General features: G+C 41.2%; 1 protein-coding gene across 1 annotated transcript in view; it reads right to left on the bottom strand.

Annotated features, from left to right (window-relative positions):
* Positions 1-13,197, bottom strand: part of LOC115112270 (disintegrin and metalloproteinase domain-containing protein 10-like) — a 107,401-nt gene that overhangs the window by 70,657 nt on the left and 23,547 nt on the right. The window contains exon 2 of the mRNA XM_029639218.2: positions 3,420-3,570. Coding sequence (XP_029495078.1) covers positions 3,420-3,570 — 151 coding nt within the window. The remainder of the gene's footprint in view (positions 1-3,419; positions 3,571-13,197) is intronic.

Raw genomic sequence — 13,197 nt, 5'->3', positions numbered from 1 at the left:
AGAGAGAATGAGAGAGGGTGAAACACCTTTTCTAATAGCTGGGACAGTGACGCAACCACACACAATGAGAAAGATTGTGTGTGTTTCATTGTGTGTGTGTGTGCACGTATATGGATGTACATTTGCATGTATGTATGCAAGTAGAGTGTGCATGTGTCCCAGTTTAAAAGTGTTGGTTGGTGATAAGCTCGTCCGAGGCACATCGAAGGGTGGGAGGTGTACAAGACGAGCCGGCTCCAGAAAAGCTGCATGTTCCCCTTCATGTCCAGAGGCACTGAGTAATTATGAGCTCTGCTCTACACAGAGGCAGTGTTTTGTGACTGCTAACTGACATACTAGCCCATTCCACCCATCTGGTGTAGCTACTGGGAAACAATGTGAACACCTGCAGGGCTATCTCCAGAACAAGCAGTGAATGAAACGGTCCTCTGAAACAGACTGAACCAGGAAGTGACCGCTGCAGCCTGTTATCTCACCATTCCTGGGAGACCACAAACCTGCTAGCTGGAAATACAGATAGCAGAAACTAAGCTGTGTTATCACTAGAGGTCGACCGATTAAATATAAATATATTTGTAATCATGACAATTACAACAATACTGAACAACACTTATTTTAAATTAATATAATACATAAATAAAATCTATTTAATCTAAAAAATAATGAGACATGCTCAATTTGGTTTAAATATTGCAAAAACACAGTGTTGGAGAAGAAAATAAAAGTGCAATATGTGCCATGTAAAAAAGCTAACGTTTAAGTTCCTTGCTCAGAACATATGAAAGCTGGTGGTTCAATATTCCCAGTTGAGAAGTTTTAGGTTGTAGTTATAGGAATTATGATGCGTCGACTATTTCTCTCTATACCATTTGTATTTCATATACCTTTGACTACTGGATGTTCTAATAGGCACTTTAGTATTGCCAGCCTAATCTCAGGAGTTGAAAAACAGCGCTGGGCTTCAAGCATTGCTAACAGCTGCTAGCAAACGCAGTAAAGTTTGAATGAATGCTTACGAGCCTGCTGCTGCCTACCACCACTCAGTCAGACTATTATAATTAAGTCTCTGATTTGATATAGCAAACACAGAAATATGAGCCTTTGGTCATTAATATGGTCAAATCCAGAAACTCATTTCGAAAACAAAAGGTTTATTCTTTCAGTGAAATACGGAACCGTTCCGTATTTGATGGAACGGGTGGCAACCCTAAGTCTAAATATTGCTGTTACACTGCACAACCTTCAATGTAATGTCATAATTATGTAAAATTCTGGCAAATTAATTACGGTCTTCACACAGTTCGCAACGAGCCAGGCGGCCCAAACTGTTGCATATACACTGACTCTGCGTGCAATGAATGCAAGAAAAGTGACACAATTTCCCTAGTTAATATTGCCTGCTAACATGAATTTATTTTATCCAAATATGCAGGTTAAAAAAAATATACTTTTGTGCATTGATTTTAAGAAAGGCATTGATGTTTATGGTTAGGTACATTCGTAAAACGATTGTGCTTTTGTTAAATCATCACCCGTTTGGCGATGTAGGCTGTGATTCGATGATACATTAACAGGCACCGCGTTGATTACATGCAACGCAGGGCAAGCTAGTTAACCTAGTAATATCAACCATGTGTAGTTAACAAGTGATTGTGAAGATTGATTGTTTTTTTATAAGATAAGTTTAATGCTAGCTAGCAACTTAGCATGGCTCCTTGCTGCACTCGCGTAACAGGTGGTCAGCCTGCCACACAGTTTCCTCGTGGAATGCAATGTAATCGGCGTCCAAAATCGCCAATTACCGACTGTTATGAAAACTTGAGAATCGGCCCTAATTATCGGCCATGTCGGTTAAATCGATCGACCTCTAGTTATCAAGTAATTGTTTCCAAAACATAAAATGGTACCATTATGAAAGAGAAACTAGGGTCTACTTGAACAGAATAGGACTGATGTGATTTAAGCCGGGGGGGTGGGTTAAAACTGACATGAATATCATCATTTGACAGGAGTGACATGCACATGATGTTGTACATACACAAAAAACATATCTTCTAAAGAAACATGGTAGCCTATGTGACAAGAGTCCTCTGCCCAGTAGCTTTGGGATTAGAAGGTAGGTAACACTATAGCAGAGATAGTTTCTGTAAACAACTCTTTAACAGATAGGTCTAGCTGTATTGCAGCTCCCAAAAGAACCTCTACACTACAGTCTGCTCTGCCTGCCTCCGCCTGAGGTGCTGCTGGTGTCCGTTACACAAGAGGACGATACCCCCTTCACTGGGAGTGAATCCACACAAAGGTCAGGACTCAGTACTGCTCCCGTGACAAAGGGGAGAGAAGGAGGACAGACCTGGCAGAATAAATACACAGTCCTGTACTGTCGGTTTGTGAACTGAAGAGGACAGAGGATTTTGCCCTGTTGGGAGGGTGAAGGTGATCTTAGTTAAGAGACAGGTGGTAACATGGACTGCCAGTCCCAAAATCAGTAAGACTATCTACCATCTGAAATAGAAACAGCAGATTATATGGGGGGGGTGGGGGGAGAGAGACAAGCTCCTGGCCATCATTCCCCAAATAAAGCATTTTGGATTAACCAAAAACCAGACAGCAGCCCTTCTCTTAGATGTATGCACATCTTTTCTATCTCTTCATATTAACCTCTAGGTTTGTGGTTTGCCGAGATGCGATTTGGAAAAACTCCTTGGTGATCATATCAGTCAAAGTCAGAGATAGCTGGAGACTACAATCGGCTGGATTTAATAACCCAATAACCATCAACTCATCCCACATACAGACAGGCACAGAGTCAGCCTAGGACAGAATACTAAACATTTGATAGGAATAGGTGGGGGCCTGTGAGAAGTAGTAGCTTGCTGCAGGCTGATATAACACTTTAGGCCTGGTTACCAGAGAACACCCTCTGTCTTCCAGTAGGCTATCCCTGCATCATGCTGGTGTACAATACCAAGCCAGACTACCACACTGCTCTCAATGTCCCAGCCAGTGTGGGAAATACAATGTTTTCTCACAAGATTCCAGCGGTCAGGATGTTAAGATATTCCTGTAATCCAAAACCCCACACAGAGACTTCATTGGGCGATTCCTCCCTTTAAAAAAACTTTTGATCATGCAGGAAAACACGTCACAGGTCAGTTCTTTACTACGAGCATCAACAGGTTTGTTGAGTTGGGCGTGACGCTCGACTTACCTGGAAAGCAGAAGCCAGATCTGTTCATATTCTATCCAACTCCTCTGACTGACATTGTCATGTCATTCAATAATTGGTCAATTAATGGCATGACAACAAAAAAAATCAGATGAGTTGGCTAAAGCACTACAGATTTGGCAACCAGGCTAATGATCCCTAGATCCCTTATGAACTTTTAATGTACAGTAGACTAAAGAGTGTGACGTACCTTCCATGTGCGTGGAAGTCAAGCTGCAGGACCTTGTCCTCGTGGGAGACGGCCCTCTTGGCTCTCTGGTGGTTGCTGTGCAGGGCCTCGGTGTCGTAGGACAGGCCCTCATAGTGGCGGATGTACTTGTTCAGAGGGTTTCCATGCTGACCTGCAGGAACAGAGGTGAAAACAGGCTTTTAATGGCCTTAAAATGTCAAACAACTCATTCCTGATCGGCATGGAGTGCAGTGACAAAACTTCAGAACAGCACTACCTCAAAACGTCTATAAGGACTCATTTTAAACCCGAGAGAGACCATGACACATAATTCCTCATTATGAAAGCTTTAGCCTTCCCTAGATTCACAAGTATGTTATGAATAATACAACAGCAGGCTGTGTGAATTTCTCTCATTCTCACCATTGATTTAGACTTACTGTGTGTGTGTTTTCATCCTTAAAGATGTTACTTCCTCAAGCACTATTTTTGGAACTAAAAACAGTTGCACTTTTGAAGGACACCTGCGCCAACAAGATAGTACAAAACTATAGAGGCCCAATGGTTATTTTCAGCTTAATATTTGGTTCATTCACTTTTCCCATTCCATTTAAAACTGCTGCAGCAATGGTAAAAACAATCAATTAAAACAATTGGCTACCGCAAACACATTTTGAATGCATTCTTTGAGGGTGTGTTAGATATTTAGTGTTGAAATGCTGGGGGGGGGAAAACACCTTCCACAAGTTGAGTAGATGATAAGCACAAGACTGCAGTGTGCTGCCAATGATATCCCATCATAGGGACCTAGAGTGATTCCCATCAAGAACAACTAGCTAGACACCCTTTACTCTACTGACTCAGACCACTTTATTATCTGACACAAACACCATTCTCATCATTTCCGGCTCCTAGCAGGGGTTCCAGGCATCTCTACACTGATGTGATCCAATCCCCAGCCTCATCTTCCCTCCACCTGCTCTCAGAAACACATTACAGCAGAGAAACTCCACCAACACAGAAAAATTGCCATTTGTCAGACTTCAGAGAGAAGATTTTTTGTTTCCCTCTAAATTTCATGGGATATTTTTTTGAAATACATTTTAAATCACCAGAGCATTTTAACTTCTTATGGCTGGGGTGCGGTATTGAGTAGTTTGGGTGAATAAGGTGCCCAGAGTAAACTGCCTGCTACTCAGGCCCAGAAGCTAAGATGTGCATACTATTAGTAGATTTGAATAGAAAACACTCTGAAGTTTCTAAAACTGTTTGAACGATGTCTGTGAGTATAACAGAACTCATATGGCAGGCAAAAAACAGAGAAAAAAAAAATCCAACCAGGAAGTGGGAAATCTGAGATTTGTAGTTTTTCAACTCTTTGCCTATCCAAGTAAATTTGTAAATGTAAATTTGGTCCGATTGCACTTTCTAAGGCTTCCACTAGATGTCAACAGTCTTTAGAACCTTGTTTGAGGCTTCTACTGTGAAGGAGGAGAGAATGAGAGCTGTTTCAACCAGGTGTCTGGCAGAAGGCCATGAGCTGGACACGCACGTGGCCGTGAGAACGACCTGCGTTCCATTGCATTTCTAAAGACAAAGGAATTGTCCGATTGGAACATTATTGAAGATTTATGTTAAAATAATCCTAAAGATTGATTCTATACATCGTTTGACATGTTTCTACGAACTGTAACGGAACTTTGACTTTTCGTCTGGAGTTAGCCTCTTGAATGTGGATTTGTGAACTAAAACGCACAAACAAAAAGGAGGTATTTGGACATAAATGGACTTTATCAAACAAAACAAACATTTTTTGTGGAACTGGGATTTCTGGGAGTGCATTCTTATGAAGATCATCAAAGGTAAGTGAATATTTACAATGCTATTTCTGACTTCTGTTGACTCCACAACATGGCAGGTAACTGTATGGCTCGTTTTGTGTCTGAGCGCCGTACTCAGATTATTGCATGGTGTGCTTTTTCCGTAAAGACTTTTTGAAATCTGACCGGTTGCATTAAGGAGAAGTATATCTATAATCCATGCATGACACTTGTATCTTTTATCAATGTTTATTATGAGTATTTCTGTAAATTGATGTGGCTCTCTGCAAAATCCCCGGATGTTTTGGAAGCAAAACATTACTGAACATAATGCGCCAATGTAAACTGATATAAATATGAACTTTATTGAACAAAGCATACATGTATTGTGTAACATGAAGTCCTATGAGTGTCATCTGATGAAGATCAAAGGTTAGTGATCAATTCTCTCTCCATTTCTGCTTTTTGTGACTCTTCTCTTTGGCTGGAAAAATGGCTGTGTTTTTCTTGGTACTGACCTAACATAATCGTTTGGTGTGCTTTCGTCGTAAAGCCTTTTTGAAATCGGATACTGTGGCGGGATTAACAACAAGTTTATCTTTAAAATGGTGTAAAATAGTTGTATGTTTGAGGAATTTTAATTATGAGATTTCTGTTTGAATTTGGCGCCCTGCACTTTCACTGCCCTGCACTTTCACTGGCTGTTGTTATATCAATCCCTTTAATGGAAATTTCAGCCGTAAGAAGTTAATTTGATGTACTGTGGGGGGGATATATATAGCCTAATTCATATGTTCGCTTCACACGACACCAACTCCATCATCAAGTTTGCTGACAAACAGGCTGTCGATGACCCCCTTGTGTGGCCGTCATGCCCCTAAACCTAACCGTTGCTCCAAAGTGCCTTTGGGCTGAATATAATGATTATAAATTCCCTTCTTCCGGCTGCTAATCACCGCGCTCCGAAGCACCTCTCACTCACATGGCTCGCTCAAATATCTCAATTCTTATTAACCAATGAACGTCACGTGATCGGGTCCTTCTCACAGGCATTGCAGCTCCGAAGTAGGCTACTAGGGAAGTCGCTCTGGATAAGAGCGTCTGCTAAATGACTTAAATGTAAATGTAAATGTGGAAGACACACAATAGGCATGCTGCAGCGCGCGTCCCTCTTATCAAATTCCGAGGCGCATATTGAAGATGTTAGAAGAACTGTTCACATTAACCGTTCGTCAGCCAACAAGAATTAATTAAGAACAGCAAAATCACTAGCCTATGTCAATCTACTATCCCCCATGGGTAGAAAAGTTCACCTATTCTATTGGTCAGTTTGTCCTGTGCAATAAATAAATATTCCAAAACGTACTCTGGGACCGTTTTGAGACGCGATAGAGCCCAATTTAATACAACCACTATACATCAACAAAAACTTTTAAAAGAAATTAGGTTGATGCAACAGGTCAGAAGGTATAGCTTAAAAATGTTGATAGCCTAATAGTTTATTTCTTCACATTCATTATAAGCGCAGCAATTCGCACATGGCAGTAGGCTATTGGCGCAAATGTTCCAAAATGCAATTAGAGGGAACACACCGTTCTCAAAGTGCAAATGCTAGCGGTTTCACATGACAGAAATGAAAATATGAATTTAGAAAGAGGTAAGATCTAAAAGACACAACAAGCATGGTTTGGTAATATGAATAGGATTGTGACTTTGGCTGCTGGACAAGGAAAGAAAGTTGAGAACATGAGAAACAGGTTTCAATGGCATGAGGACGTGTTAAACGAAACCCCATAACATTCCTATGGTCAGAACACAGTAAGAGATGCTTCATAAAATGAAAAAAATAACTTCCAGATTTGAAACAATAAATTTATGGTAAAATAGTTACAAAATGTTGACTGCGTCCATAGAAAATTGCAAGGTGGGTGATGTTGCAGTGTGCAACAAGCACTGTCACTTCTCTCCTATCTGAAGGAACAGTGCCTGAAGTATGTCAACAGAATCAAGCCAATAGATATTATTAATGACCCTATATTATATTTGCCAAACATGACTGGCATTTAGCACACACACACAATTAAGTCATTAACATTTGGCTACATTTTTCAATGTCAGTATTGGTCTGGACATGACAGCCTATGTGCATTGGCTACAGCCTATCACCAACACTTTAACATGTTGGCATGAACATGTTTTCAATTTCATCCTTCCTTCGATAGAGGTTACTTCCTCAAGCACTGTTTTTGGGACTAAGAATAGCTTCACTTGTGAAGGACACCCACAAGATACTACAGAGACCCAATGGTTATTTTCAGCTAAATATTTGCTATATTCACTTTTCCCATCCCATCTAAAACTGCTGCAGCAATAGTAAAAACAATCAATTGAAACAATTGGCTACCGCAAACACATTTTGAATGCATTCTTTGAGGGTGTATTAGATATTTACAGTGTTAATGCTGGGGGTAAAAAAAACCTTCCACAAGCACAAGACTGCAGTGTGCTGCCAATGATATCCCCACTCCCCTTCCCATCATAGGACTAGAGGTCGACCGATTATGATTTTTCAACGCCGATACAGATTATTGGAGGACCAAAAAAGACGATACTGATTAATCGGCCGATTTATTTTATTTGTAATAATGACAATTACAACAATACTGAATGAACACTTATTTTAACTTAATATAATACATCAATAAAAATCTATTTAGCCTCAAATAAATAATGAAACATGTTCAATTTGGTTTAAATAATGCAAAAACAAAGTGTTGGAGAAGTAAAAGTGCAATATGTGCCATGTAAAAAAGCTAACGTTTAAGTTCCTTGCTCAGAACATGAGAACATATGAAAGTTGGTGGTTCCTTTTAACATGAGTCTTCAATATTCCCAGGTAAGAAGTTTTAGGTTGTAGTTTATTATAGGACTATTTCCCTCTATACCATCTGTATTTCATTAACCTTTGACTATTGGATGTTCTTTGACGCTAGATAAACTAGTAATATCAACCATGTGTAGTTATAACTAGTGATTATGATCGTTTTTAATAAGATAAGTTTAATGCTAGCTAGCAATGTACCTTGGCTTCTACTGCATTCGCGTAACAGGCAGGCTCCTCGTGGAGTGCAATGAGAGGCAGGTGGTTAAAAAAAAAATTGATTTGACAATCTTATCAATTTATTTCCACCAATCATTTGTGTCAGTGCAGTACATGTTGAGTGGTCTTCTCTATAAGCATGCTGAAAGTCTGTCACGACTATAAGACATGAAAAAGGCTTACATACTTTTCAATAAAGCTGAGGAGTACCAACATTACTAACCGACTGCTATCAAAACCTGGTCATCAGTACGCCACACTCCAGAGTACGGCTGACCCAATTTAGTCGACTGCTGTAATAAAGGCTTAAAAATTATTTTTTATAATAATGACTCAAACATATTTATTTTGTTTACATGGTTCCAAACATTCACAGAAATTATAGTCATCTATACAGCACCTGTTTGGCACATATTAACATGCACGTAGCACTTGCTCCTTCTTTTTCTTGATCTCCAGTATTTTCAACAACTACTCACATTTATTCCACCCATCCGACTTCTCTTTTACCTCCTGAGCAACCAGTAAACATGGCCCATTTCAAGTTAATTTCTCACAGGTTTTTTTTAAGTCGAGGACAGCCCTACTCCAGAGTGAACCATACCATTAGACCAAAAAGCCATCAACCACTCTGAGCTAAGGGAGTTTACTTTCTAGATTGTCAAGGTTGCTCATAAGGCATGGCAAAGACCTGGTGCACTCCAACAGTTGTACTACCTAGGTGTATGTTTAGCCTATAGGCATATAGCCTAGATCAGAAGCTAGATGTTTCCAGTTCTTTAGAATTCTCCTTACAGTGATTGTGGTTGAAATGAATGAGGAAAACTCCTTAACAGTTTGCGCAAAGCAATCCTGCACAGAGTAAAGAAAGGAGAAATCACTAAAGACTTTGTAGTCATCAGTAGCGTTAGATGGAGTGCTCTCCCGGAGGCAGCAGCGGCGCGGCCCCTGCTTCCACCTGCTCGGCTGTGATAAAACTCTCCACTTATCTAGTTCTGACTAGGGGATAAACGCTGCTCATTAAGAGTGGGACACTGACATGCATCGCAATTCCACACGAGACTACGCTCTCTCTCCTGGGCGTCTGTCACTGTGTGGTACCCTGTTACATTACAAGAGAGTGAGGGGACATTAATGTAGAAACAGGAGGCTTTTAAAGAGCTTTTAGATGCAACGGTCACACTTTTAGCAATCAGCACAAGATGGAAGCAGCCATCACTTATTCATTCAGTTCTTTTTCAGGTTCAAATTAAAGCTAGTCCCATAGTGACAGCACACTGGCTCCTGCGCATATGTAGCTCAGCTGTTGGCTGACTGATGCCATGCTGGCTGGTTGCAGTGTTCAAGCCTTATTGAGACTGTCTACTATACTGGCTGATGCTAGCTGAGAATAGTCCTCTGCCCAGACAGCTTGGCAACACTGGGCAAATGGTCAAACTGCTCCTCTCACTAGTCAGTCCGGACAGTAGGGCTAGACTGTGTGTGTCCAGTCTGGCGTTTCCAGAGCTGCCCATTGGTGGGAAAATGATACCACTTCATTCACACTGAGGGTCTTCTTAGGATCCTGCCGAAGTGGAAAATACAGCCTCTTCCCTCACAGCTGTGTACTATCAGAGTTGAGAGCGTTTAAACATTTGAATTTGAAAAGGGCTCAAGAAATGAGAAAAAAAAAAAGAAATCACATCTGCTAGATGAACACAAAAACACTTTTTAAGTGCACAACAGTGTGGCAAAGGAACAATGCTTTTCTATGAAGGGAGAGCATTGACAACAGACCATTTCATATGGGGAGAATAATCCTTAATCCACATTCGATTTTCCTCCTACCTCCAGAATGCATCTGTAGACTAGAAGTAGATCTGAGGAGATTAGATGAATAAACAGCTGAAAAAAAGATTATCCTTAAAAAGGAGGGATATGTAAAAAAATATAATAAAAGTAAGCTGTTGCCACTTTTGTGAAAAAACAAATGCTTAACGTTAAAACAAGAGGTTGGCGAGAGCCGAGGCAGGTATGAATGTCTCCCAGACAGTCCCAAACCTGGTAAATGAGCAAATCAACCCAGTCTCCAAGCTCTCCGCTGATGAAGCCCTCAGTTTGCAAGTCAAGAGTACGGCTAAGTGTGACAATGGAGAGAACTGTGGAGGCAAAGCATAATCCTGAGAGGAGAGAACTCAGCTGCATAAAGACAGGCTCAGATTTAGACATAAGCCATCAATTTCATTAAAGCGCTGTGACACTGAGATGCTAAAGAGCACGCTCTGGCAGTGTGCCTCCACACAACTCTGGGTAATGAAGATAGAGCATGGCCAGGGAGGAACTGGCTCTCACAGTGACACCAGGGCAGCGGCTCAACTCTACCACGAAGTGCGGTAGCCACGCTAAACAGGCTTACACACACACACACTTATTCCTCATGTTACCCACTTGCGTTCCATTGCTCATGAAGACAGGAAGGAATTCTCCGGTTGGAACTTTATTGAAGCTATATGTTAAAAACATCCTAATGATTGATTCTGTACTTAGTTTGAAATGTTTCTTTGACCTGTAATATAACTTTTTAAAGTTTTTGTCAGATGTAACGCTGACCAGAATGAGCGTTTGGATATGTATACCAAACACGCTAACAAAAGAAGGTATTTGGACATTATCAAACAAAACAAACTTTTATTGTGGACTTGGGATTCCTGGAGTGCTTACTGATGTAGATCAAAGGTAAGGGAATATTTAGCATGTCATTTCTTGTTTATGTTGACGTCAACATGGCGGCTATTGTGTCAAATAGATATAAATATATATATAAATATATAAAATATAAAATATAAATTTTCTGAGCGCCATCTCAGATTATTGCATGGCTGGCTTATTCCGTAAAGTTTTTTTTTTTTTTTTTAATCAGACACAGCGGTTGCATTAAGGAGAGGTATATCTATAATTCCATGTGTATAACTTGTATTATCATCTACATTTATGATGAGTATTTTGTTGAATGATGTGGCTATGCAAAATCACTGGATGTTTTTGGAATTAGTGAATGTAACGCGCCAATGTAAACTCATATTTTGATAAATATGAACTTTATCAAACAAAACATACATTTATTGTGTAACATGAATTCCTATTAGTGTCATCTGATGAAGATCAAAGGTTTGTGATACATTTTCTCTATTTGTGCTTCTTGAAACTCTTCTCTTTGGCTGGGGAAAAAAATGGCTGTGTTTTTCTGTGGCTATGTGGTGACCTAACAATCGTTTGTGGTGCTTTTGCTGTAAAGCATATTTGAAATCGGACACTGTGGTGGGATTAACAACGGGGATTAACAACATCCGCACTTCGGTCTGCAGGTAGTATAACTTTTCACTACATTTCATTACATTTCATTATAGTACAACGGTTTGATTTGTCTAATCTTAGCAATTTCTTCTTAGCTAGCTACATAGCCGTCTTTGTATCAAAGATAATTGCGTAATTATCGTATTTCGTCGTCCTAACGTATCTGCCCAGCAGCTAGCTAACGCCCACCGTCTACATAGCTAGCTACATAGCCGTCTCTGTATCAAAGATAATTGTGTAGATAATTGTGTAGTCTAGAGCGATTTTCTAGGTTACCTAGCCAGCTATTGTCGTTCTTTTAACGCAACGTAACGTAATCAACACTGCTAGCTAGCTAGCCAGCTAGCCCCTGAATCAACAACGCAGCCAGCTATTTGTCGTCCTTAACGTAGGAGACACTGCTAGCTAGCCAACAGCTAGCCAACATCTACCGATTAGAACTCAACAACCCGGTCGCATTCCGCCTCGCTCCACAGGTAGTATCACATTTTCATTTCATTTCATTACAGTACAACGGTTTGATTTGTTTGATCATAGCTAGCTACATAGCCGTCTCTGTATCAAAGATAATTGTGTAGTCTAGAGCGATTTTCTAGGTTTCCTAGCCAGCTATTGTCGTTCTTTTAACGCAACGTAATCAACACTGCTAGCTAGCCAGCTAGCCCCCGAATCAACAACGCAGCCACTGCCAGCTAGCCTACAAAGTCAACAACGCAGCCACTGCCAGCTAGCCTACTTCAGCAGTACTGTATCATTTTTAATCATTTTAGTGAATAAGATCCTCGCTACGTAAGCTCAACTTTCTGAACATTCGAGACGTGTAGTCCACTTGTCATTCCAATCTCCTTTGCATTAGCGTAGCCTCTTCTGTAGCCGGTCAACTATGTGTCTGTCTATCCCTGTTCTCTCCTCTCTGCACAGACCATACAAACGCTCCACACCGCGTGGCCGCGGCCACCCTAATCTGGTGGTCCCAGCGCGCACGACCCACGTGGAGTTCCAGGTCTCCGGTAGCCTCTGGAACTGCCGATCTGCGGCCAACAAGGCAGAGTTCATCTCAGCCTATGCCTCCCTCCAGTCCCTCGACTTCTTGGCACTGACGGAAACATGGATCACCACAGATAACACTGCTACTCCTACTGCGCTCTCTTCGTCCGCCCACGTGTTCTCGCACACCCCGAGAGCTTCTGGTCAGCGGGGTGGTGGCACCGGGATCCTCATCTCTCCCAAGTGGTCATTCTCTCTTTCTCCCCTTACCCATCTGTCTATCGCCTCCTTTGAATTCCATGCTGTCACAGTTACCAGCCCTTTCAAGCTTAACATCCTTATCATTTATCGCCCTCCAGGTTCCCTCGGAGAGTTCATCAATGAGCTTGATGCCTTGATAAGCTCCTTTCCTGAGGACGGCTCACCTCTCACAGTTCTGGGCGACTTTAACCTCCCCACGTCTACCTTTAACTCATTCCTCTCTGCCTCCTTCTTTCCACTCCTCTCCTCTTTTGACCTCTCCCTCTCACCTTCCCCCCCCTACTCACAAGGCAGGCAA

This window comes from Oncorhynchus nerka, linkage group LG27 (genome assembly GCF_034236695.1).
Source record: "Oncorhynchus nerka isolate Pitt River linkage group LG27, Oner_Uvic_2.0, whole genome shotgun sequence".
Classification (NCBI taxonomy): Eukaryota; Metazoa; Chordata; class Actinopteri; order Salmoniformes; family Salmonidae; genus Oncorhynchus; species Oncorhynchus nerka.
The sequence above is the reverse complement of the archived record's forward strand: the minus strand, read 5'-3'. Positions and strand labels throughout refer to the sequence as shown.